A 27,940-nucleotide genomic window follows, 5' to 3' on the forward strand; every position below is an offset into this window, starting at 1 on the left:
TTCAAGTTCCTTCTCTCTTCCTCTCTTATGTTCCATGTTTCTGCTCCATACAGTGCTGTTGGCACAATCACTCCTTCATACAGTCTCCTCTTAGCATCCATTCCCAAATTTCTATTCCTCATTACACTTTTTAAACCACCAAGGCATTTACTCGCTTCTCTCAATCTACATTCTACCTCCACCTTCACTCCACCTTTTCCTGCCACATTTGCACCCAAGTATCTAAAACCACTTCCTCCAGTTGCTATCCCTTAATGCTCACTTCCAGATTACTGCCACTTTCACCCCTTGTACATCTCATCACCTTACTTTTACCCACATTTATCTTCAGCTTTCTTCTATCACACACTCTCCCAAACTCTGTCACCAACTTCCTCAATCCCTCCTCTGATCCTGCCACAAGTGCAGTGTCGTCCGCAAACAACAGCTGGCTCACCTCCCACTTTTCTACATTTTCCTTAACCATCTCCAATAATCCCTGACCCACTACCCTTGTATTCACCTCTTGCACCACCCCATCCATGTATAAGTTGAACAGCCAGGGTGACATAACACATCCCTGACGAAGTCCCACCTTTACCTCAAACCACTCACTCTCTCCATTTCTAATCCTGACACAAGCTCTACTACTCTCATAAAAACTCTTGACAGCTCCCAGAAGCTTTCCTCCTATCCCGTATATCCGTATAACCTCCCACAGTGCCTTTCTGTCTACCCTGTCGTAAGCCTTTTCCAGATCCATAAAGGCCCAGAAAACATCCTTCCCCTTTCCTATAGCTTTCTCACATATCTGTCTTACCACAAAAATCTGATCTACACAACCTCTACCCGTCCTAAACCCACACTGTTCCTCACCAATTACTCCCTCTGTTCCTCTCCTAATCCTCTCAATCAAGATCCTCCCATAAGCCTTCCCAACTACACTTAACAAGCTAATCCCTCTGAAACTACTTCATTCACACTTGTCCCCCTTTCCCTTGTAAAGTGGAACTATACAAGCACTCCAGTCCTCTGGCACTCTACCTTCTCTCCAGCAAACATTAAATAACTTCACCAGCCAGTCCACCATCACTATACCTCCTTTTTTAAGAAATTCTGCATGGCATCTATCCATACCAGGTGCCTTATCTGCTTTCATCATCTTAACTGCTGCCTTCACTTCATCCTTCCTTATTTCTCCTCCATTTTCCTCACTCATCACTCTCATTTTCTTAGCATTTCCCACTGCAGCTATCTTTCCCTCCCTATCCTCCTTCACATTAAGCAACTCCCTAAAATATTCTGCCCATCTTCCCCTTACTGCCTTCTCCTCCATTATCATCTCTTCATCCGCACCTTTTACCTTTTCTTCTCTATTTGATTCGCCTCCTCTTCCTCTCAAAATGATGACACTAAAATAAAACTCAACACTATATTATAAAGTTAGAAAATATAATTAGGTATAACAAACCCGACATTATAGTATATGACCACAAAAATAAGCATATAGTGATTATCAAAATTGGAGCTACATCTGCTGAACTCCTTTGTGTACCAATATACTTGTGATATCATACCATTTGTTATCACTTGAGACACTATCATTACAAAATATAACAATATCTATGTTCAGGAACTAGGTCCAAGTTGAAATATCTTCACATATATTCAGACAATATGCTTGAAGAAAACATTGGAAAATATCTCTCAGGACTTTAGGAGAAGTTTTCACTAAGAAGAGGAGAAAGAAAGGTTACTGGATGAACTTTATATGAACTATTGATTGTTGTATGAAGAAAAAAAAATTACATTGAGTTTTACCTTCCAAAATTAAAAATATCTTCACCCCTAAAACCTTAAAATCTAACTTATTAGTTAAAAAAAAAAAATAAATAAATAAATAAATAAATAAATAAACAAACAAAAAACATTAATAATAATAATAATAAATAATAAATAAATAAAAATATAGGTCAATTTTATTAAAACATATGAAAGTATATATTGAATTTGAACCTGAATTCCTGTGTGTAATTGCTTGTTTCAAAGTGCTCCCATCAAGCAACCTGATTGGTTGGATGTGATGTGATTGGCTACTTTCTTAAAGGAGGAAGATGAGGGCCCAGCATCTCAGTTCGCTATGTGTCTCTCTGACAATTTTTGTGCTTGTGAATTCTCTTTCTCTCTCTTTTTTTTACACCCTTACACTGTTTTCTCCATCTGTAACCTTTGTCACACTTATGTTTTTCTAAGTCAAAAACATGACTCCTCCACTCTGTTTTTCCTCTCTATTTTTCATCCCGTGATTATATAATCCTTGTCCAACACTATTTGGTGGTAGTGGACCCCTTGATTTCATCTCCACAATTCCCATTATATCTGTTTTTTTTTTTTAACAGATAATCATTTAGTTCATTTAATCCTGAGATCAAACTGTCTATGTTAGTATAAGTCACTTCTAACTTTTTCTTTCTCTATCTTGTTCTCTATTCCTTTAATTTCTTTTTCTTTAATATACCACTTTCTCAGCCTCATGTCTAGTACTCTCCAATAGAACTTTTTCTTTTCAGTCTCTGTTTTCTCATTTTTTTTTCTTTAGCTTCACCCCTTAGTGTCTTCTCTCTTTTTCATCATTCATTTTTTTTTTTTTTTATCCACATACTTTTATAGTTTTCACTATTTGCCAACTTTCCTGCTTTTACGAATATTTCTTCTGCTACTATTTGTGACCTTAATTTGATCTTTAGAGGTAATTTTTTTTTTTTAATTGTCCCACTCTATGCACTTCTATTTCCTTTTCTATTTCTTGCTCTTCATCTTATACTGCATGTGTGTGTATTTACCTAGTTGTATCTTATGGGAAAGGGGAGCTAAGCTCATGGTGTCCCATCTTTGTATCTCTCCATATCCAGTTTGCTCTTAAATTCTTGTATTGTTTTTGCACACACTGTTGTGTATTTTCCTAGTTGTATTTTACAGGAAGGGGAGCTATGCTCACGGTGTCCCATCTTCATCTCTCATTTTATCTAGACTGTTTTTAAATTTGTGTATTGAGGGAGGGTGGGAGGGGTGTGGAGTGTATGTAGGGATGAAATGGGTGGGAGTGTTTTTATGCCTTTCCATTTTTGGCTACCTCCCTTGGAAGGGGGAAAAAGCCTTGGTATATGTATGTATGTTTTTGCACACATCACTTTCTCATCTAACTTGTTCCAAACATCTATAACTCTGTGGTGAAAGCTTTTCTTTTTCAGGTCTCTTCTATAACTGTCTTTCTTGATTTTCTTTCCGTGTCCTCTTGTATTTCTACTATCCCATTTTATTAGATCCTCTCTATCAATAGTTTCTATGCCTTTCATGATTCTATAGTTATCAAGTCTCCTCTCTCTCTCTTCTATGCTCTAATGTCTGTAGCTCAAGTTTTGCTAGTCTCTCTTCATATGGTGGTTCTGAGAGTGTTGGTGCCAATTTTGTAATTGCTCTTTGTATTCTTTCTAGTTTTGTTATACATTTTTTTGTACTTGATCACGTCGTCGCTGCATACTCCAATCTTGGTTTTATCAAAGTGACTAGTATTTTCTTCACCATTTCTTCGTCCAGGTATGTAAATGCCACTTTGATTGTTCTTATCAAATTATAAGATTCTCCAAAAATTTTGTTTATATGTTTCTTAGGGGACATATTATTCATAATAATGACTCCCAGGTCCTTCTCATTTTCTACTTTTTTAATTTCTTCTTCTCCCAATTTATATGATCCCACTATTCTTTTTTTGCTTCTTCCAAATTCCATTATACTACATCTCCCACTTCCTACTCCATTCCCATACTTTATTGAGATCACTCTGTAGCAACTCACAATCTTCTTCAGTGTTCACTTTTTTCAACAATTTTGCATCATCCACAAAGAAGCTCATATAGCTGCAACGTCTACGTCGTGGGACCACCCCCCAACCCCAAGAGTTGGGGGCCAATCAGCAGCAACTACCCCTGGCCATCAGCTCTACGCAGATGGCACCGATCCCCAAGGAGGAGCTACGCCTACCTGGGGGAGTACCACAATCCTTTTTTTTTTTCCAACACACAATGTTACGTTTTTTCTGCACTGAGGGGTCATTTTCCGGCGATCACCCCTCTTCTTCTACTTTTAGCCGGAGATGTAGAGAGCAATCCTGGGCCCACCACAAAATACACATGCCCAACATGCTCTAAACCCATTACTTCGAGCAGACAGACAAAGGGCTCAGTTCAGTGCAATATGTGCAAAAACTGGGCCCACCTCACTTGTACAACACTTGCTGACACAAACCAATACACAAACACTTGGACATGTTCTACCTGCCCTCCAGTAACCCCAATCCCACCTCCCCAACCACAGCCAACACCCTTACCCACTCCCAATTTCCCTTTGCCCTTACCCCCGATTAGTACTCCCCTTCCTTTGTCCCCGATCTCTCCTTTCCCCCCCTCTGACCCAGATCCTACACCTTCCCCACTACCACCCCAACCTCAACCCCAAACGGCAACATACAACACATACAAAACACACAACATCAACATATTACAACACAACATTGACGGTATTAACACTAAAAAACATGAACTTGAACACTTTCTTAAACAACACAACATACACATTGCAATTCTACAAGAAACAAAATTAAGACACTCACACAAAACACCATCATTTCATAATTACACCACCATCAGACAAGACCGGACTGACGGCAATGGCGGTGGACTCATCACCCTGATCCACCATTCCATCTGTTTTGTGGACACAAGTGCCACAACCAAAATTCTCCTCCCTACCACAGATAACACAACAGAAACCCAATCCATTCGTATCCGCACAGGCAACAATTCAACTCTAACAATAGTTAACATGTACATTCCCCCCCAATCATCCCCCACAGTTCCAACCACCTTCAGACCTCAACTCAGCCAACTAACCTCAATCCCCAACCTGATCATGGGTGGTGACTTCAACGCCAAGTCGTCTGCCTGGTTTGTCGACAACCCTGACACAGACAGAGGGCTTGATATACAGACTCAATTCGACTCATTGACTATCATGAACAACACGCATAATCATACACATATCCCATACCAAGCCCTCTACACTCCCTCCTCTCCTGATATCACCTTTTGCTCCCCCTGCCTAACCCCAACAACATCATGGAGAGTGGTCGGAGCCCTTGGTTCTGACCACCTTCCAATCATCATCACCACCAAAACAAGATGCACCCCAGCTGGCCACAGACACACTTACACCAATTACAAGAGAGCTAACTGGGAAGCCTTTAATGAAGAGACAGAACAACATTTTGAAACACTTAACAGTACACCAATCACAAACATAAACAATGCTGTGCACGCTTTTAATACAATCATACAAAACGCAGACAAGAGATACATCCCTAGAGGCAACAGAAAATCACACAACCCCAACTTCACACCAGAAATCCAAGGCCTCATCAGACAACGTGACACACTTAAACACGATACCCCCACACCTATCACTCAAAACATAGCAGACCAAATACAAACACTAAACACTGTGATTGCCAATAAAATACATGAACAAAAAACACAAAATTGGCAAAACTTTATCAATACACTTGATCACAAAACAAACACCAGCAAATTGTACAAAACACTCAACAGCATCACACTATCCAACACTAACACTACACGCTCTCACGCAGCAATAATCACAACAACAGATAATCTACCCTCAAACAGACAACAAGCAAACGCACTCATACGTCATTTTGCACAGACGAGCCATCTTACATCTCACCCTGACGACCGACGCACCATTCGACGTAAGAAAGACTTTCCCACAGACTCAGACTATACACCCTTCATAGACAGTCAGACAAAACTCATAATGCATAGTCTCAAGCACTCATCTGCCTGTGGCCCTGATAACATAAGCAACATCCACCTAAAACACATTGGACCACAAGGTATACACGCACTCACAAACATTGCAAACTACAGCTATTCACACAACACTATACCCGACATCTGGAAGCATGGTAAAATAATCACCATTCCAAAACCGAACAAAGACCCAACAATCCCAACATCGCACCGCCCAATCACACTTCTCTGCACCCCCTCTAAAGTCATTGAACGCCTAATACTTAAACTTGTCACACCATATATTCCCCTTGCTGACTCACAACACGGTTTTAGGCCACTACACTCCACAAACACTCTTCTGACAAACCTCACACAAAGAATTTTAGATGGCATCAATTCAGATAGGCCCCACCACAGAACACTTCTTATAACATTGGACATTAGTAAAGCTTTTGATGCTATCCCCCGCCACAACCTAACAAATAAAATATATAACACAGACATGCACAATAACACCAAAAGATGGCTGGCCAATTATCTGGCAGGCAGGAATGCTCATGTGTCATATAATGGCCAATCATCGCACATCAGAAACATTAAGAACGGAGTACCACAGGGCTCAGTTCTATCCCCCACACTATTTAACCTATACATGCATGACTTACCCACGCCAGACACCTCAGAAATACAAATCTCTTCCTACGCAGACGACATAACAATCACATGCACACATCGTAACACAGACAAAGCTGCAGAAATAATCCAGCCTTACCTTGACACACTCAACACATGGTTCATCACAAACAGACTCAAAATAGCTCCAACCAAATCTACAGCAACACTTCTCACCAACTGGACAAAAGAACACAAATACATACCTCATCTCTACATCAACAACACTCTAATACCACACACAAACACACCGAAAATTCTTGGTGTAACATACGATACATCCATGTCTTTCAAACAACACCTCACAAACATAAAAAACAAATGCACACCTAGACTTAACGCACTTAAGTCAATCACTGGAACAACATTTGGACAAAACAAAGAAACTAATATAACAATATACAAACAATGCATACGCTCAGTGATGAATTATGCGAGTCCTGCATGGGCTCCTAATCTCAGTGAGACACACCACAACACCCTTCAAATCATACAAAACAAAGCCCTAAAAACAATTACAGGCTGCACAAATACATCACCTACAGACCATTTACACCATGAAACAAAAGTCCTCAAAGTCAAGGACCACCTCGACATGAGAGGCACACAAACACTTGCTGCAGCCACCACAAACACATCACACCCGCTACACTACATAGCAGAACACCCACACACACCAAGAAACATTAAAACTACACCCATAGACCTTTATTACACACAGATACTCTCTTCTCTTCCTCCACAACCACCAAATACCAGCCTCCGGAAACATATTCATAATCATATCACTCACCGCTCCATTAACACACTGAAAGACAACACACTGCTGCATGCCAGACCCCCTGATATCCACCCTTCTGAATCCTCTCTCCCACGTAAGGACAGAGTCCACTTGGCCAGACTGCGATGCGGTCACCACCCAGCACTTCTAAGCTACCAGAAGAGGCTGGACGACCGTGTTGTGAACAGCTGCCCAGGATGTAACACTTCACCCCATACCATACAACACATAATGGAAGACTGCATTATACACAATCATGCACGCAAACAACACAACATACACTCTATAAAGGATTTGTGGGAAAACCCAGTTTCGGCTGTGGCCTTCCTTGGGGAGACGGGACTGCTCGGACAGACAGTCTAGGGAACGACAACAACAACAACAACTTTCAATTCCTTTATGCATATCATTAATATATATAGCAAACATTATTGGGGCCAAAACTGTTCCTTGTGAAACTCCACTTATCACTTCATCCCAATTAGAGTGTTTGTCTCTTATCACCACTCTCATTTTTCTTTCATGCAAGAAGTCTTCCATCCACTTCAGCAGTTTGCCCTGTATTCCTCCTGCAGTTTCTAATTTCTTAAGCAACTTCTTATGTGGCCCCCTTATCAAAAGCTTTCTTCAGGTCTAGCAATACACAATCAGCCCATCCATCTCTTTCTTGTATTACATCTATTAGCCTTGAATAGAAACACATTAAGTTTGTGACACATGATTGTCCTTGTCTAAATCCAAATTGCCTTGGATTTAGTACATTGTTTTTTTTTCCAAATGCCTTACCCATCTAATTTTGATAATTCTTTCACAAATTTTAGCTATCATACTTGTAAGAGAGACCGGTCTATAGTTAGTAGGGTCTTCCTTGTTTCCCCCTTTATATATTGGTACTATATTTGCTCTTTTCCAATCTTCTGGAAATTTTCCTTCTTTCAATGAACTGCTTATTAGACTATGTATTTTGTCTGTTAGTTCATTCCTCCATTCTCTTAAAATCCAGTTTGCCATTTCATCTGTACCATGCAATTTTCTGACATTGAGATTACTCAAGTGATTCATTATTTCATCCCTTGTTACTTCTATCTCTTTCATAGGGGGGACTTTCTCCTCCCACTCGATATCTCTAAGTTGTGTGTTCTCCCTCATAAACACCGATTTCAAATGCTTGCTCATAATTTCTGCCATTTCTATTTCCTCTGTGTATTTGACCCCTCCTTGTCGTAGTTTCTCTAATTCTTGTTTATTTTTCAGTTTGTTTTTTTACAAATCTGTAAAATAGTTTAGGTTGATCTTTACATTTTTCTATGACATCTTTTTTGTATTTTCTCTTTTCTTCTCTGCACACTTGCACATATTCATTTCTATAACTAAAATATATTTTCCATTTTTCAGATCTTTTGTCTTTTTTCCATTTTATCCAAGCTTTATCCCTTTTGGCTTTTAACTCCCTACATCTTTTGCTTTACCAGCACTTTACATATTATTTTTCTTGCTTTTGTCTTGGAACATAATTTTCCACTCCTTTATAAATTTTTGTCAAAATATTCCATTTCTCTTCTACTGTTGTTTCCTCCTTGTGTATTCTTTCCCAGTCTGCTTTTTGAGAGAATTCTCTTATTTTATAAGAAAAAAAAATTTCATACATCAGTCTTCCCTTTCTATATTGTTCGTTTTTTTCATGTATTTTTCCTCATTTAGTTCCAGTTCAACCAATGTGTGGTCACTTTTACTTATTGGTGTCTTAGATTCAATCTTGTCCACTATTTCAGGTTCTGATGTGATTATCATGTCCAGTCTCGATGGATTTTCCTCATTTCTATACCTAGTATTCTCTTGTATCCATTGCATCATTGTATGTTCTATCATCATATCAAGTAGTACATTTCCCCATAGAACGTCTCCACCCTTCACTGTCATCTCTTCCCAGCAGATTTTTTTTACAATTAAAGTCAGCCATTATAACTATTCTTCCTCCATCTTCCATTCTCTTATTTAGTGTTATCCTTGTGTCTTCTAACATATTTTTGTGTTCTTTCTCTTCCCATGAAGCCATTTTAGGAGGCACATAATTTACTACAAACTTCCTGCACTTCCCATCCTTGTCCTCCACTTCCATCATAATCATCTCTACTCTATTCTTTCCATATGTGACATTCCTCACATTTACATCCTTCTTAGTCTCCACCCCCTTGTTTTACCTCTCTGTTTCTAATCCAATAATTACATGCACCATGTCCTACACTGTTGGGTGGTAGTGGACCTTTCAATTTTGTCTCTACAATTCCCATTAGGTCTGGTTCTTTTTCCTTCAGGTAATCATTCATTTTGTTCAAGCCTGTTAAGCTGTCTGTATTGTGTAAGACACTTTTAATTTTCTGCTACTTCCATCATGTTCTCTGTTTCCCTTACCTATGAACCATTTCCTCATTTTCATATTCACTACTCTCCAATAGAATTTCTTTTTTTCTGACTCTGTTCTTTTCTTGTTTTTTTTCTTAGCTTCTAGTCTTTTTGTTTTCACCTCCTCTCTTTCCTCTTTATTCATTTCTCTTTTTATCCATACTTGTTTATATTGATCACTGTCTACTAGTTTCCCTGTTTTTGCTAAGATATTATCTGCTGTCGATTGTGACCTGAATTTAACCTTAATTGGTCTGGTCTTATCTGTATTGTATTTCCCTAGTCTATATATTTCTTCTATTTCTTTCCATGTTTCTGGTTCATCTTCTCTAACTACTTCTAATATCTTATCTACTTTTTCCTTTTCCTCCTTTATTCTTGTAGTCCTATTTGGATTATACTTCTCTTCCATCCCTAATATAATTATACATTTATTTTTATCCATTAAGTCTCTTACTATATTCTCCTTCTCCCTCATCACTTTAATAACTGTGTCCTTAGTTTGTTCTTTCATCTGCTGTTCCATTATACCTCTAAATTCCATTTTATTGTTCTCTTGTACTTTTCCAACCACTTACCTCTTTTGCTATGGACTCTTTATTCTCTTTATTACTCCTCTTCAATTCCTCATTCTCATCCTTTACTTCTCTTAACTATCTTTTTAATTATTATATTTCTTTAGTTAGGTTTTGATTCTCCTTCTTTAGTTCTTCCAGTTTATCAACTCTGAGTACTCAACTTTAATTGGTTAAATCTAACTTCCCAATTTTCATTCATTTCTTTTAGTTTCTCCTCTAGATTTACTAGTCGGGGAAGTTGTCATTTCCTCCCTCATTAAAACCATGGAAATAGTTATCTTCACCTTCCATTGCACTGCTCTTATCTATATTTCTAATTTTTACATTTTTACTAATCTCTTCAACTTCACCATTGTCGTCTGGCCGTCTTTTGTTGATGTGCCATCTGACTTCCTGGACCCAATTTTCCCCTTCCTCATTTCCTTCCATTTTCCTCAGTAATCCCTCCCCTTCTCCTTTTTCTTCACTTTCCCACTACACCATGAGCTTTCCCCTTCCCTATTAATACAACACTGGTACTTCCTTGTCATTGTGATCCTCGAAATTTGTAGATATCACCGGAGTCCAAACTTCGTTGTCACTTCGACTGACATGTGTGTGTGTGTGCGTATTTACCTAGTTGTATTATACGGGAAGGAAGCTATGTGTATGTGTGCATGTGTATGAACACATAAAATTACAATCAACTTACTTCATTACTGCTGTCTTTTATAGATGGATTTACTTCAGTTTCCTGAGAGTATGAGGGAGTAATAGTTGGTGCAGGAGGTTTAACACCAGCACTTGTAATGGAAAGAGCTGTAGCATTTTGTGAGATCGAAGCTGATGACTGTGTGGTTGCATCAGGCTTGGATGCTGTCCTGACAACATGAAGTATACTATGCTGGCCAAGGTCACACTGGTTAATGATGAGGTCATCTGGTAGTGCTTTACCAGCAAAAATGATGCGTATAGTTTCCTCAGTAGTACGTAAGTGATGGGCCAAATCTGCTTTCACCTGTGCAACAGAACACTCTGGGTCCAACTGCAAAGCAACCTGTTGGTACAATACAAAATGTTAATTCTATATGTAGACAGATTTCAAGAACATAATGAAGGCATCGAAATGTCCTTTAAAGATAGAATTAAATTGTATTCTAATCTACACATACAAAAAGAGTTTGTTTCTTTGTCTGCCTTCAAGTTATTTTGAAACAACAATACCCCATAGCATTCAATGATTCTTCCTGCCACTTTATTTACATTAGGGTAGGACTATAAATGTATTCTTCCAACCCACTGAAACATTTCCTCCCTTGACACATACACTTAAATGATCTTGCCATCCACTCCACTATTACCACTCCACCCACATAAGGGGGAACATAGGTCTAACAAATATAATAAATTCAACATATTTGCTGTATCTAATATCAGACTAACCTAGAATTGTGAAGATGGATTCTTGATATGTTGTGGGGGACTTTGAAATTTACTTGTCACTGGATTTTGCCCACTGCCTTCAAAATCTATTAAATTGGGGTCTGTTAAATTGAGGGCTGAGTGTATAGTAAATTCTTTTTAATGTAGCTGGTAATGAGTATGGACATGCAGTGACAGAAGATTAGGAAGGGAATGGAGGAAGTGATTTGGGAAGAAGAATGCAATGCATATTGCTATTAGTAACCAATGTTCTATCCACAGAGATAATAATATACTTAAAAGTTTGAGTCATAGAGGTGCTAAAGAAAGATTTTGGGCTGAGAAGAAAATGGCAAGTAGATAAGTTTTTGCGATAAGACATGAAATATTTAGGAAAAAGAATAGAAGTTTTCTGAGTTTTCTTTGACTTAGAGAATGAATATGATAGGCCTGACAGAGAAGATATGTGGAGCATATCACCAATATAAGTAATAACAGGAAGTCTGTTAAGGGTGATAAAAGATTTTTTATGCGAGTTGTAGGGCATGTGTAATTGTTGAAAATGGAGAATGAATGGTTTGAGGTTAATGTGGAGTCACATTAGGGTTGGATAATATTACCATGCTTGTTCAAACATATGAATATGATGCTAAGAGAGGCATACAAAAGAATACTAAACAGAGATTTAGAACTATGACATGAGAATGGAAGGGCATGAGCCATGAACCAATTGTTATTTGTGGATGACACAGAGTTTGTAAGGGTATGAGAAAAGGGAAAGTTACAAGTGAATGTGAGCAAAGGTAAAGAAAGATGAGATACACAAGGAGTGATGACAGTAGCAGGTTGGATATTGGCATGTAGGGTAAGAAGTTGTATAAAGAAAAGACTGTATCCACAACATTGTATGGAGCAAACTTGCAGTATAGAGGTGACAGAAAAGAAGACTGTTTCTAAGATGAAGGGCTTGAGAAGTTGGATAGTTGTTACACGAATGGAAAAGATTAGAAATGTGGAAGTAAGAAAGAGAATGTGGGGTCAAAATAAAGCTGTCAGACAGCTTAGATCAAAGAGTGTTGAGGTGGTTTGGACATATGGAAATAGAGAGGATAGACTAGCAAAATATGTTTGGGAAGCAGAATTAGATGGAGTGAACTTGAGAGGAACACCAAGAAAAAAGTAGATGGATGGGATAAATAGGGCCTTGGATGCATATGGAAAGTCTGTCAGGCTGGAAGGAGAGAGTGCAAAAGATAGGAGTGAATGGAGAAAGGCTGTGAATGGACAAAAAAAATATGGCCTAATGGGATATTATCCTCATCTACTACATAATGTTTCTCATGTGAATGAGATGAGGGGTTGCCATACAGGGTGGTCCAAAAAGATGTAACCATTTTATTATCACTATCATTTCTATGAAAATTAATACAGGCTTCTGTTTTTCAGGTGAAACAGAACAGGCAACAAGCAGGAGAGGATCAAGATTGTAGAGGTCTACTTCGCGACGAAATCAGTTGTCCAAACTCAATGACAATTTCAGAGGAATTTTCCAGGGAGAAACGCTCCAACCAGACTCACAATAAAGTGCCTCTTGGACAAATTCAGGGAGACAGGAAGTGTACAGGATAACAGTCAGGACAGGAAATAACATTGTGACTGTGAGATGACATCTGGAGCAGTCTCCATGGAAATCTACAAGACATTTATCCCAGGAGACAGATCTTTCAAGGAGTTCAGTTAGGTGCATAATGTGCCAGGATCTTCACCTGTTTCCGTATCAAATACAGATGTTACAACAGCAGACCAATGCAAATAAGGCTGAGAGACATGCCTTTGGGCAAACCATCAGTCAGTGTATTGAAGACCATCCTGATTTCTTGGAATTAATTTTTTTCAGTGACAAGGCAAATTTCCACTTTAGTGGTCACATGAACAAACAGAACATGTGCTTTTGGGCTATGGCTCAGCCTAATAAACATCAGTATCACCCACTTAATGTGGAGAATGTGACTGGTGCACATTGGGTCATAATGGCATTATTGGGCCATACTGGTTCAAGGATGCTAATGCACATCCGGTAACTGTGAACACAGAGCAATACACTGAACTAATGATAAGAAAATTCATCCCGGCACTGAGGCAGAAGTGAGGAGTGGACTTGGTTACTGTGATTTATCAGCAGGATGGAGCAACACCATATTGCTCCAATGCTTCACTTGAATACCTCCATCGCTACTTCCCTGAAGACAGGCTCATCTCCTGTCATACAGACCACCCTTGGCCTGCACATTCTCCAGACCTATCGTCTTTGGATTATTTTCTGTGGGGATGTGGTGGACAAGCCCCCCACATGTGCTACGACACGGTATTTTGGCTTATAGCATCCCCGCCTCAGAAATGGGATGGACTAGGAATTGATAGTTTGTGTAGAAGTAGCTGGCCTTCGGCCTTATAAGAATTGTATGTAGGTTAAGTCATTAGTATGCCTGTATTACATGCATTTGCATCCTCTCGAAAGCACAACCTAAGCCCTGCCAAGCCATGTTTCGGTCAGGTTGGGTCGTATGCTACTTTTGCGTACGCATAAGGCCTATATAAGGATGCCAGGTTCTGGTGTCCCAGTTCAGTTCCTTTCAGCACTTGTACCCAGCAGTGCCCGGCTGAGGCTCGCGGTTACTCTTGTGGTTTAGGGCAGGGCTTTGTGCCCTGCTCGCCGACCCAGCCTCGGTCGACTCTTGAGCTAACCAGAATAAAGCCACGAAACTCACTCGAGTCTCCTTCACTCCCTCGGCACCTAAGCGCAAGTGACATTCGCGTAATGTTACAGGGATACCTAAAAGACAGGGTCTATGCTAACAATCCCCAAACTATTGCTGCACTCAAGAATAACATTAGAACAGAGATTAAGAGAATTCCCCATGACATGTTGGACAGGGTCATTACAAACTTCAATGTGCGAGTGGCCACAGTGATTCAGTGCCAAGGAGCTTGGACTGAACACATTATATACTATTGAGCTGTGCTTGCAAAATGGTGGTATAGACAAACCACGCAAAACTTACATGTCTGTAAGACAGGTATATGAAAAAAAAAGGTAAAGTTTTCCTTTCAATAATAAATGCTACTTTATCACAAATGGATACATCTTTTTGGACAACCCTGTATAATGAAGTGGTGGAAGTTAACCAGGTCCACATGTCAGGTCCTGCTCTGGAAGTATTGTACTTTGCTGCATTGCCTTTGACCCATCCATGAAGTGCTGAGAGAGGAGGGGCATTAAATGGGTTGTATGAAGTTTGTGTGTCCTTTGCCTCAGCCACCTCTATAATAGGGGGAAGTGCCTTTGGTATAAGTAAAACTTTCTGCCACTCAACAATTCTATTCAGGTGATGCACTCTAAGGGTTAAATATGAGAAGAAATACTACCATACATGTACCTGTTCTCCAGTGTTGGTTTTTACAAATATATCTAATTTGTCTTTGAGAGTTTTCTTGTTGCTCCACAAGCCGAACATGTTTAAAATGAAGAGCCAAACACCATTGAGAAGATTGATGAGGTATGTAAACATGACTATCTGAAAAGTAAAATTTTGTTTAAAAAATATGAAGTGCAGTAAAAGAAAAAGAACTATGAAATGAAGAAAAAGATACACACTACTTATAATGGTGAAATATGTACTGACCTTATCATAATATCCATAAAAGTAGTTAAGCTCTTGACACCATGTCTCTTCTTCACTACCTAATATATTGGTACCACATTTTAGTTCTAGATTGGACTATGTCTTCTTTTAGGCTATTCTGGAACCTCATGGTACCCTCCCATCACCTAAAAATATATCCTCTCAGTCCATTATATCCATTCATTTAAGTGACCTGAAGACTGCAATCAAGTTAACTCTCTTTTCTCTCTTAGTGATGGTAGGTCTAATAAATCTAATCTCTCTTCCTATGATTTGTTCACTAGACTGGGAATCAACCTGGTTGCTCCTCTTTGTATGCTTTTGATTCTTCACTCTGTGTGGAGACCATATCACTACTGTATACTCCAATTTGGGATAGATTAGATTCTGTAAAAGTTTTTTCATCATCTTTCCACCCATGTCATGAAAGTAACTTTAACGCTTGTCGACAATTTGTATGTCTCACCTCAATTTTGTCAATGTGTTTGTCTAGTGATGAAATCAATGATCCATGACCAATACTCCCAGATTCATTTCCACCTTTACTCTTGTAAGGACGTAAGCACCAATGATGGGTACCTCCATGTGGTGGTCCTATAAGATAGACAGCAAACCTGCCCATTTTCAAAACCTGCCAATCCTATCACCTCCAACAGGAGGTGCAGCCCTAAAGGGTTGACCAGTCTCTGGCCTGGGCTGGAGATTTCTCTCTTTCACCTTCAACTGTATTTTGTACACCTTTCACACACACACACACACACTTTCAACGAACGGACGGCTTGAAGAACGCTCTGAAGAAAAGTGCAGATTGTGGATACCAACGCAAAGAGAAGTGCCTTTTTGTATTTGCAGGGGGGGGGGGAAATTGCTCGTGAGGTAGTGGGAAAGTAAGGAAAGAGGAGAGGGGGAGGGATTGCTGGGGAAATGGAAGGTAATGAGGAGGTGGAGGAAATGGCCCTGACGGGCCGCCGTAAGGTAGACAAACGACCCCAAGACGAGTTGGATGATAACATGTCTAATAGGAATGTGAAGATTAGAGGTATAGATAGGAGCAATATAGCAGAAAGTGATGAGAATATTTTCAAGGGATTTAAAGAGAATGGGGGGGACACAAACCCCCCCCGACTGACAAGACTAGAGAAGAAGGTTGATAAGGTGATCGAGGACTTGGAGAGTAGGTTAGGTCATATGAACACCATTTTAAAAAGGGTTGAAAGATTGGAAGAACTGGAAAAGGCGAATAAAAACTTAACTGATGAAATAGAAGAACTAAAAAGACAGTTAAGAGAGGTAAAGGGGGAGAATGAGGAATTGAAGAAGAATAGTAAAGAAAACAGAGAAACAATAGCTAAAGAAAGTAAAAATTGGAAGCAAACCCAAGAAGGAAATAAGATTTCATTCACTGACATAGTCAAACAGCAATTGAAAGAACATACTGAAGACTCAGTTATTAAAGTGATGAGACAAAAGGAGAATATAGTAAGGGATTTAGCAGACAAGAAGAAATGTATAATTATATTAGGAATGGAAGAGAAACACAACACAGATAGAACCACAAGAATCAAAGAGGAAAATGAAAAAGTAAGCCAATTACTAGAATCAGTTCAGGAAGATGAACCAGGAATTATGAAACAAATCGAAGAGAAATTTAGACTCGGAAAGTATAGCACAGACAAGACCAGACCAATTAAGATTAAATTCAAGTCACAAACAACGGCAGAGAATATCTTATCCAAAACAGGGAAACTAGCAACAAGTGAACAACACAAAAAGATATGGATAAAAAGAGAAATGAATAAAGAGGAAAGAGAGGAAGAAAAGCAGAAAAGACTGGAAGCTAAGACAAAAAACGAGAACAGAACGGAGTCAGAGAAAGAGAGATTCTATTGGAGAGTAGTGAACATGAAACTAAGGAAGTTCGACATACAAAAGAAAAACATAAGGGAAACAGAGAACACAATGGAAGTGGCAGAAAACTAAGAGTGTCTTACACAAATATAGATGGATTAATAACAGGATTGAATGAGCTGAATGATTATTTGAAAGAAAAAGAACCGGACATAATGGGAATTGTAGAAACAAAATTAAAAGGCCCACTACCACCCAACAGTGTAGGACATGATGCATACAATTATTGGGTTAGAAACAGAGAGAAAAAGCAAGGGGGTGGAGTTATGTTCCTGACTAAGAAGGATATAAACGTGAAAGGTGTCATATATGGAAAGAATACAGTAGAGATGATTATGATAGAAGTGGAAGACAGAGATAAGAAGAGCAGAAAATTTGTGATCAATTATGTGCCTCCGAAAACAGCCTCATGGGAGGAGAGTGAATATAAAAGTATGCTAGAGGACACAAAGATAGCATTAACTAAAATAATGGAAGACGGAGGAAGAATAGTTATGATGGGCGACTTTAATTGCAAAGAAATCTGCTGGGAAGAAATGACAGTAAAGAGTGGTGATGACTCATGGGGAAATGCTCTACTTGAGATGATTACTGACCATTCAATGACACAATGGATACAAGAGAACACTAGGTATAGAAATGAAGAAGAACCATCGAGGCTAGACTTAATAATTACATCTGAACCTAGAATAGTGGACAAGATTGAATATAAAACACCAATAGGTAAAAGTGACCACATATTGATTGAACTGGAACTTAATGAAGAAAAATATATGAAAAGAAATGAACAATATAGAAAAGGAAGAATGATGTATGAAAAAACAAACTTTGATAAAATAAGAGAATTCTTCCAACAAGAAAACTGGGAAGAAATATACAAAGAAGAAACATCAGTGGAAGAGAAATGGAATATTTTGACAAAAATATACAAAAAAGGAGTGGAAAAGTATGTCCCAAGACAAAAACAAGAAAAAGAATATGTAAAATGCTGGTACAACAAAAGTTGTAGGGAGTTAAAAGACAAAAGAGACAAAGCCTGGACCAGATGGAAAAAAGACAGAAGACCTGAAAAATGGAAAATATATACTGGTTATAGAAATGAATATGTACAAAAATGCAGAGAGAAAAAAAGAAAATATGAAAAAGATGTTATAGAAAAGTGTAAAGATCAACCAAAACTATTCTACAGATTTGTAAACAATAAACTGAAAAACAAACAAGACTTGGAGAAATTGAGACAAGGAGGAGTTGAATACACTGAGGAAATGGAAATGGCAGAAATTATGAACAAACATTTTAAATCAGTGTTTACAAGGGAAAATATACAACCTGAAGAGATTGAGTGGAAAGAAAAAGTCCCCCCTATGGAAGAAATAGAAGTAACAAAGAATGAAATATTGACACACTTGGGTAATTTTGATGTCAGAAAATCGCATGGGCCAGATGAAATAGCAAACTGGATTCTGAAAGAATGCAGGAATGAACTGGCAGACAAAATACATAGCATAATAAGCAGTTCCTTAAAAGAAGGAAAAGTTCCAGAAGATTGGAAAAAAGCAAATATAGTACCTATATATAAAGGAGGAAATAAAGAAGAACCTACCAACTATAGACCAGTCTCTCTAACAAGTACAATAGCAAAAATTTGTGAAAGAATTATCAAAAGTAGATGGGTAAAATACTTGGAAAAAAACAACGTACTAAATCCAAGGCAATTTGGATTCAGACAAGGACGGTCATGCGTCACCAATTTAATATGTTTCTATTCAAGGCTAATAGATATAATACAAGAAAGAGATGGATGGGCTGATTGTGCATTTCTAGACCTAAAAAAAGCTTTTGACAAAGTACCACATAAGAAGTTGCTTAAGAAATTAGAATATGAAGGAGGAATACAAGGTAAATTGCTAAATTGGATGGAAGACTTTTTGCAAGAAAGAAAAATGAGAGTAGTGATAAGAGATCAGCACTCAAAATGGAATGAAGTAATAAGCGGTGTCCCGCAGGGAACAGTTCTGGCCCCAATAATGTTTGCTATATATATTAATGATATGGATGAAGGAATTGAAAGCTATATGAGCTTCTTTGCAGATGATGCAAAACTACTGAAAAGAGTGAAAACTGAAGAAGATTGTGAATCACTACAGAGTGATCTAAATAAAGTACAAGAATGGAGTAGGAAGTGGGAGATGGAGTTCAATACAAAAAAGTGTAGTATAATGGAATTTGGAAAAAGCAAAAATAGAATAACAGGATCATATAATTTGGGAGAAGAAGGAATAAAAAAAGTAGAAAATGAGAAGGACCTGGGAGTCATTGTTATGAATAATATGTCACCTGAGAAACATATAAATAAGATTTTTGGAGAAACTTATAATTTAATAAGAACAATCAAAGTGGCATTTACATACCTGGATGAAGAAATGGTGAGGAAAATCCTAATCACCCTGATAAGACCAAGATTAGAATATGCAGCAACGATATGGTCACCAAGTACAAAAAAATGTATAAAAAAACTTGAAAGAATACAAAGAGCAATCACAAAACTGGCACCAACACTCTCAAAACTATCATATGAAGAGAGACTACAAAAACTCAAACTACAGACACTAGAGCAAAGAAGAGAGAGAGGAGATTTGATAGCTATTTACAGAATCATGAAAGGCATAGAAATTACTGATAGAGAGAATCTGATAAAATGGGATGACAGAAATACAAGAGGACACGGAAAGAAAATAAAAAAAGACAGCTATAGAAGAGATTTGAAAAAGAACAGCTTTCCTCACAGAGTAATAGACAGTTGGAACAAGTTAGATGAGAAAGTGGTGTGTGCAAAAACAATACATGAATTTAAAAATAGTTTAGATAAAATGAGATATGAAGACGGGACCCCACGAGCATAGCTCCCCTTCCCGTAAAATACAACTAGGTAAATACAACTAGGTAAATACACACACACACAAAAAAAAAAAAAAAAAAAAAAAAAAAAAAAAAAAAAAAAAAAAAAAAAAAAAAAAAAAAAAAAAAAAAAAACTGGCTGTCACGTCCTTAGTGTGAATAGAATCCTGTGATTGTGCTGGTATCAACAAGGACATCCGACGCTGAACATGCACATGTGTCCAATGTCAAAGTTCCAAGGTATCATGTCACACATGCTCTTCTGCAGCCACTTTCACTCCAGTTTCTACAAGATTTGAACATGTCCATATTGATTTTGTCAGTCCACTGCCCTTCTTACTTGCATCAACCATTTCACACAATGGCCTAAAGCTGCACCCTTAGCTGACATCTCTATGGATACCATCGCCCATGCGTTCATCAACACATGGATCTCCAGATTTGCTGTCCCTCTTAGCCTTACTTCCATCTGTGGCAGCCAGTTTGAATCCAACATGTGGACCAAGGCGATGACGTTTCTTGGCAGCCAACGCTTTCAAAATGTTAGCTATCACCCACAAGCGAATGACACCAGTGAAAGGTTTCACCGTGAACTAAAGTCTTCCCTCACAGCCTCAACTGAATGTGAAGATTGCTCACAAGTCCTTCCTCTAGTTCTTCTAGGCATACGTACCTCGATGAAGGAACACCTACGCCACTCCTCTGGAGAGCTTGTGTACACCACAACGCTCAGGTTACCTGGCCAGCTCCTAGCCTCTACACCTAACTCTAAGCCCTGCACCATTCAAGACTTTGCAACCCACCTAAGAGAAAGCATGCAACACCTTCAGCCTGTACAAAATCATACATCACCCTCCAAGAATTTTGTAAGCCAGGACCTGGACACCTGCACACACATTTGTTAGAGTCAACTTGGTATAGAAACCTCTTCAGCCATCATATCAAGGCCCCTCCAAAGTCATCTGCAGGAGAAAAACCATTACCATTGACCATCTCAAGCCAGTCTATCTCCTCCATGAGAGCACAGTTACACCTCCATCAAGAAACCTCCATCTATGAAACCAACAAAATCTGTACTGTTCCTCTTTCCTCATCACTTGGGGGGGGGGGGGGTTATATAGCCTATAGTTACCCTTTGTCTTTGACTAACATGTATTTACCTATTGCATTATATGGGAAGGGAGCTATGCTTGTGGTGATCCATCTTTGTATCTCTCAGCATCAAGTTTTTTCTTAAAATCTTTAATAGTGTTTGCACACACTGTTTCTTGGTCTAACTTGTTCCAAGTATCTACCACTCTGTGTGGAAAGCTATTTTTTTTTTCAGATCTCTTCTGTAATTAACTTTTTTTTAGTTTCTTTTCCTATCCTCTTGTTTTTCCATTGTCCCATTCTTGCCCAGAGATTATGTTCACTGGTGAGTCATCTCACCTATGTGCAGACTTGTTGTAATTTTTTTTAATAATTAAGGAAAGTACGGTAATAATTGAGAAACAAGAGTATTAGCTCCTATCAGTCCTTTTCCAACCCTGCTCCAGTCACCTCTTCCTTTATACTGGGGACCCAGCACTCCACATAGCAGCTCAACAACACAGTCACCTGGTGTCTTTTCACTGAACCACACAAAATGCAATATGGCTGCCTGTCCTCAGCCAAATGACAACAAATAAACACTACAACAAAGAGTTTTCTTAACTTCTTCTTACCAGTACATACATATACCAAAGACTTTTTCCCCCTTTTAAGGGAGGTAGCCAAAAAACAAAGGCATAAAAACCACTCCCACCTATTCCAACCCTATCACACTCCACTCCCCTCCACCCTCTTCCCTCCCTCTTATCTTGGCACCTCCTGGATGACGGGTCATCCCTGCATCTTGTCCAATCCCCTGGGTCAGAAGCAGTGTCGCAAGACACAGCACATCCACAGCAAAGCCACTTCATTAAATTGGCGACCCCCCCTCTCCATCCCCTCATGCAGAAAAGGAGAAGACAGGGAGAAATCCCTTTGGGCTGCGTCAAATTTTTCTCACACATACTCCCTCACCCCCCATCCCCATCCATTCCACCTCATACATCACAACATCATCCATATACAACCATTCTTCATTCATCCCTGTCTTCTGTCCTCTCCCATCCTTCCTCAACAGACATTCCCCTCTTCCCCAATACCCCTTTTACTCCATCCATCCATCTCATCCTAGGTCGACCCCTCATGTTCACTCCTTCCACTTCTGCCTTCCACTAGTCTTCTTCATTCATTCTTTCCATATGTCCAAACCATCTCAATAATCTTTCATCCACCCTATCTCCCAGCTCCCTTTCCACCCCCATTCTCCTCTTCACCTCCTCATTTTTCACTCTATCCAGCCTAGTAACCCCTGTCATACTTCTCAGACACCTCATCTCAAACACATTCAAACTCCTCTATTCCTCTCTTATATTCCATGTTTCTGCCCCACACAGTGCTATTGGCACAATCACTCCTTCATACCCTCTTAGCATCCATTCCCAAATGTCTATTTCTCATTACACTTTTTAATCCACCAAGGCATTTACTCACTTCTCTCAATCTACATTCTACCTCCACCTCCACTCCTCCCTTTCCTGCCACATTTGCACCCAAGTATCTAAAACTATCCACTTCCTCCAGTCTCTCTCCCTTAATACTCCTTCCAGTCTGCTGCCACTTTCACCCATTGTACATCTCATAACCTTACTTTTACCCACATTTATCTTCAACTTCTTTCACACACTTTCCAAAACTGTCACTAACTTCCTCAATCCCTCCTCTGATCCTGCTACAAGCACAGTGTCATCCACAAACAACAGCTGGCTTATCTCCCACTTTCCTCCATTTTCTTCAACCATCTCCAATCCCTGACTCACCACCCTTGATAAATGCTAACAACAATGGTACTTGAGCCAGCTACTACAAGACTGGTCCCCTCCTCCCATGCCTTTTGGCCAATGACAAAGAAACAGTCCCACACCAATATAATACAGAACATTTCAAAGTTTTTTTCCTGAGAAATCTGCAGGTGGACCTGAAGACTGTTGCCAGTTATTGTGGGGTGCAGGTTTTCTACTTGGTGAAACTCATGTCAACAATTATCATTATGAATATAAATACTTTCAAGGTGATACCCCTGGATTCGATGAAACAGAATACTGACTGTACATCCTTGACTACTGTAAGACAAAATTGGGAGAAGTCCACCTCACTTTGTAATGTCTGCCAGTAGCTAAGCACATATCATTGTTGATTTGCACAACAAACACACAGTCTATAGTTTGAATCTAAACAGGACTGGTAATTTATCTAAACACAATTAGGTAAATCCCCCTCACATCAAATCAAACAAATACAGCCACCTAAATGCAACATAAAACCATCATTAACATCTACAATAACCTACACCCAGTACTCCATCAATTTTATATTTCCTCCACCTTTTACATAAAGAGAACTAACAAATGGTGACTGCTCTCCTCCAACTACTATAAGCCAGTGCCACAGAAACAGTCCCACACTAATACAACACAACAAACAGTTCAAATCTTTTCTTCAGAGATTTATAAGTGAGCCTGAGGACTGCTGGGTTACTGAAACTATAACAAGGTTCCAACATACAAGAAGGAAAAGTGAAAGGATCAGCTTAACAACAGATAACATTAATTACCAAAATACACAAAATATAAAAAAGTACAGATAAACATAGAATATGATATGAAACTTCCCAAGTTCCTATGGCAGTCAGACACCCTTCAAAAGAAAAGAGCAGACTGAATATAATGGGATTTCAAGAAAGTACCTGGTAAGGTATCCTACAGGAAGTAATTGTGAATGTTGAACAAGGCATGTTACTAGAATGGATGGAAAAATTCTTGGAACAGAGGAAAATGAAAATGGTAGTCTGTGTAGAGTACTTACAATGAAAAGGTGTGACACATGAAACCCCACAAGGATGTTCTAGCACCAGTCATATTCCCTGTGTAAACAAAAAATATGTTAACACATTTATAGATTATACCATACTGCAAAGAAGAATTACAAATGAGCTATCAACACAAACATTACAATCAGATCTAGACAATGAACTAGATCAAGCCTGAGATCATACTTATGAAAACTAAGGGTCTAACTGGTGACCTGTGCTAGTTTTCTAGATACTGCTGTTGAGGGGTTTTATAATAGGGACACTGATGCTATAAATTAAAAATAAGATAAAATAATGTAATACATAAATAGAAGAAACTGTAAAGAACACACACACCCCTCTAAACTCTCCCACAAACTACTTCAGTCTATCTGAATCAACCACAAATACAATGTCATCCACTTCCTTCCCCTCTCATTCATTAACTCCAAACCTCTGCCTAGACCTCTTGCATTTCTTTACCACCCCATCTATATATATATATATATATATATATATATATATATATATATATATATATATATATATATATATATATATATATATATATATATATATATAATGAACGACCATAGCAACATCATACAGCCCTGATATAGCCCCACCTCACCAGTTGTCTCAAATCACTTTTCATTCTAGACCCTCACATCACACAAATCACATCTTTCCCTTCTATCTTCCAATGTTTGCAAGTCTAATGCTTTCAGTTTCTGTTTACATGGCTTATCTACCAGGTTTGGAATAAATTTGATTGCTGTTCTTTGTATTCTCTCAATCTTGTATATATCTTTCACTATGTGCAAGGACCATACCATTGATGTATATTCTAATCTTGGGCAGATTAGGATCTTTGAGTTTTTTCATCATCTCTTCATTCATGTAGTGAAAAGTTACTTTTGTATCCTGTAGCAATCTATACATCTCTCCCACAATTTTACGGATATGTTTATCAGGTAACATGTCATTTATCAATACTCCCAGCTCTTTCTCCTCTTTTGTCTTTATAATTTATTTCACTTCCCAAGGAATAAAGCAATTTCTTGGTACGGAAATTAATATCTCACTCTTGGCTCCAGGTACAAGCTATCTATACTACATTCCAATAATAAATTACACTCAATTTCTACTGTGCAGCTCAGTACAGTTGGCAGTCCTGCAGACCCCTGCTCCACACAGACACCAGCAACATGCAAATTCCTCACCTCCTTCAGAAAATATATTTCTCCACTTTGTTCATAAAATAAGAAAATTTTGTCTCAATCATTAGAAAGAGCAGTCATTCTACAACTATTACAATATTTTCAAAACTTGATAGGGTAAGAAACTAAGTAATTATGTGGAATTGAAATTAAGGAAAATAAATTATCAGTTTATGTACATCTTAACTTATAATTGATGTTTACAGCAATTATGATAAGTGTAGAATAAAACAGGTGTTCTCCTACATAAACAACTCATGAACACAATGGTGCATTCAGATTTCACACAGAAAATCATAAAAAATTAAAATTAAGGATTTTTACAAACATTTTGCATCATGACATTCATGGTGTGAAAGCGGAAGGGAGAGATGGTAGTTGTTGACTCCTTCCCTCCTCCTCCTCCTTCCAATTTATTCATCATCTGAGCTTTTCAATATGAGTCAAATTCTTGTGCACAGCATCGGATGCCTTGTGTACAATGATGCATCACAAAATTTGCATTTTTAAATATAAAACCACTGCTGTATTACTCATTCTCTTTCACTCTGAGTATTAATAAACACAGAAAACACGATCAAGTCAGTCTAAAGAAGTTGGGGGTAACTCAGTTACAACTACAAAATTAATATAATCAAGACACCAATGCATCCTTGTACACCCACTCACACCTCATGATGCCTACACAGATGTCATCACATGGAAGAGATTCATTTATTAAGAGAAAGCATTAATTTTTCATCATTCTTACGGGAAACTATTTTAATGTAATGTGAATTTATCAATAATCAGTGGAGATGATAGGTAGTTATTTGAGTGTACTAAAAAATGTAAGAAAACTAGAGATATGTTATAAGTAGGCTATATAGAATAAGATAATATGATTGTACATTACATAATTTACCCTATCATAGAGCAAAAATGCTTATTAAACCACTGAGTAAAGTAACTACATATCAGCAGGTATATACCATACCTCCTTCCCTCCCTAACACCATGAGTGTCATGATGAAAAATACTTATAACAATCCTTAATTTTCATTTTTATGGTTTTCTATGTGAAATCTGAATGCACCATTGTGTTAAGGAGTTGTTTCTGTAGAACACATGTTTTATTCTACACTTGTTATCATAATTGCTGTAAACATTGATTATAAGTAAAGATGTGTATAAACTGATAATTTATTTTCCTTGAATTCAACTCCACATAATTACTTAGTTTCTTACCCTATGAGCTTTGAAATTTTAGTGATAGGTGAAGAATGACTGCTCTTTCTAATGACTGAGACCAAATTTTCCTATTTTATGAATAAAGTGGAAAAATATAATATTTTCTGAAGGAGGTGAGGAATTTGCATGTCACTGATACCTGTGTGGAGGAGGAGTCTTCAAGACTACCAACTGTACCAAACTGCATGACAAAAATCAAGTGTAATTTCTTGTTGCAATGGAGTATAGATCTCTAACACCTCCCCACAGGCCTCTACATCCAGGGACTGAAGGGGCAAACATAAGGTGGAGTGGGGGGTTAACTTTAATCATAATGGGGCAAAATTACATGCGATTAAAACAATACTAAGAAGGGCAAAGCTCCCCTGGGCCCCATTCATTGTACGGTCTCCCCCCACCATATCAAACATACTAAGGAAAGCAAAGGGTTTGGGTTGAGAAGAGAAAAATATTAAGAAAAAAATATATATATTCTAAATCATACTTGACCATATATATAACAGTTGTTTGGTCATCCCTAGACTTTATCTATTTTTTTTTTTTAACTATCACAAATGGCAAATCTAACATTTCCAAGGCAAGTTTACAATGATGAAATTTTTTGGTATTATTATATATACTAGATAACTACATAAGTTTAATCAACATCCTATTTTCCATCACAAAAATTAACTGGAAAACATTTGTGTATTAATATAAAAATAAAACAAGGTTAAATTTCACCTACCTAATGAGACAGCTGATGGTATTTTTTAGAAGTGCACACCTACGTGATTTAGCATTAGAAAATTAATTATTAATTTTGTAAATTATAATACATACATACATACATATTATATATATATATATATATATATATATATATATATATATATATATATATATATATATATTCCAAAGGCTTTTTCTCCCTTACAAGGGTGGTAGCCAAAAAACAAAGGCATAAAAACCACTCCCACCCATTCCATCCCCTACATACTCCATTCCCTCCCCTCCCTCTTATCTTGGCACCTCCTGGATGACAGATCATCCCTGCATCTTGTCCAGTGCCCTGAGACACAAGTAGTGTTGCAAGACACAGCACATCCACAGCAAGGCCACTCCATTAAATCAGGGACCCCCCCCCTCTCCATCCCCTCATGCAGAAAAGGAGAAGACAGGGAGAAATCCCTTTGGGCTGCATCAATTTATTTTTCACACATACTCCCTCACTCCCAATCCCCCACCCACTCCCTTTCATGCATCACAGCATCATCCATATACAACCATTCTCCATTCACCCCTATCTTCTGTCTTCTTCCATCCTTCCTCAACAGACATTCCCCTCTTTCCCAATGTCCCTTTTACTCCATCCATCCATCTTATCCTAGGTCGACCCCTCATATTCACTCCTTCCACCTC

General features: G+C 38.2%; 1 protein-coding gene across 8 annotated transcripts in view; it reads right to left on the reverse strand.

The window, feature by feature from the left end:
* Positions 1-27,940, reverse strand: part of park (E3 ubiquitin-protein ligase parkin) — a 56,329-nt gene that overhangs the window by 22,851 nt on the left and 5,538 nt on the right. For 5 of the 8 annotated variants that reach the window (XM_076204364.1, XM_076204366.1, XM_076204363.1 and 2 more), the window contains 3 exons: positions 24,104-24,161; positions 15,119-15,256; positions 10,972-11,316 (listed from right to left, as the gene is read on the reverse strand). In XM_076204364.1, coding sequence (XP_076060479.1) covers positions 10,972-11,316; positions 15,119-15,250 — 477 coding nt within the window. In that variant the 5' untranslated portion in view covers positions 15,251-15,256; positions 24,104-24,161. Of the gene's footprint in view, positions 1-10,971; positions 11,317-15,118; positions 15,257-15,364; positions 15,803-24,103; positions 24,162-27,940 lie in introns of those variants that run through there. The other 3 variants (XM_076204368.1, XM_076204362.1, XM_076204369.1) reach the window with 2 other exon arrangements.

This window comes from Oratosquilla oratoria, chromosome 21, assembly GCF_046742065.1.
Source record: "Oratosquilla oratoria isolate Oo_2021 chromosome 21, ASM4674206v1, whole genome shotgun sequence".
Taxonomy (NCBI): domain Eukaryota; kingdom Metazoa; phylum Arthropoda; class Malacostraca; order Stomatopoda; family Squillidae; genus Oratosquilla; species Oratosquilla oratoria.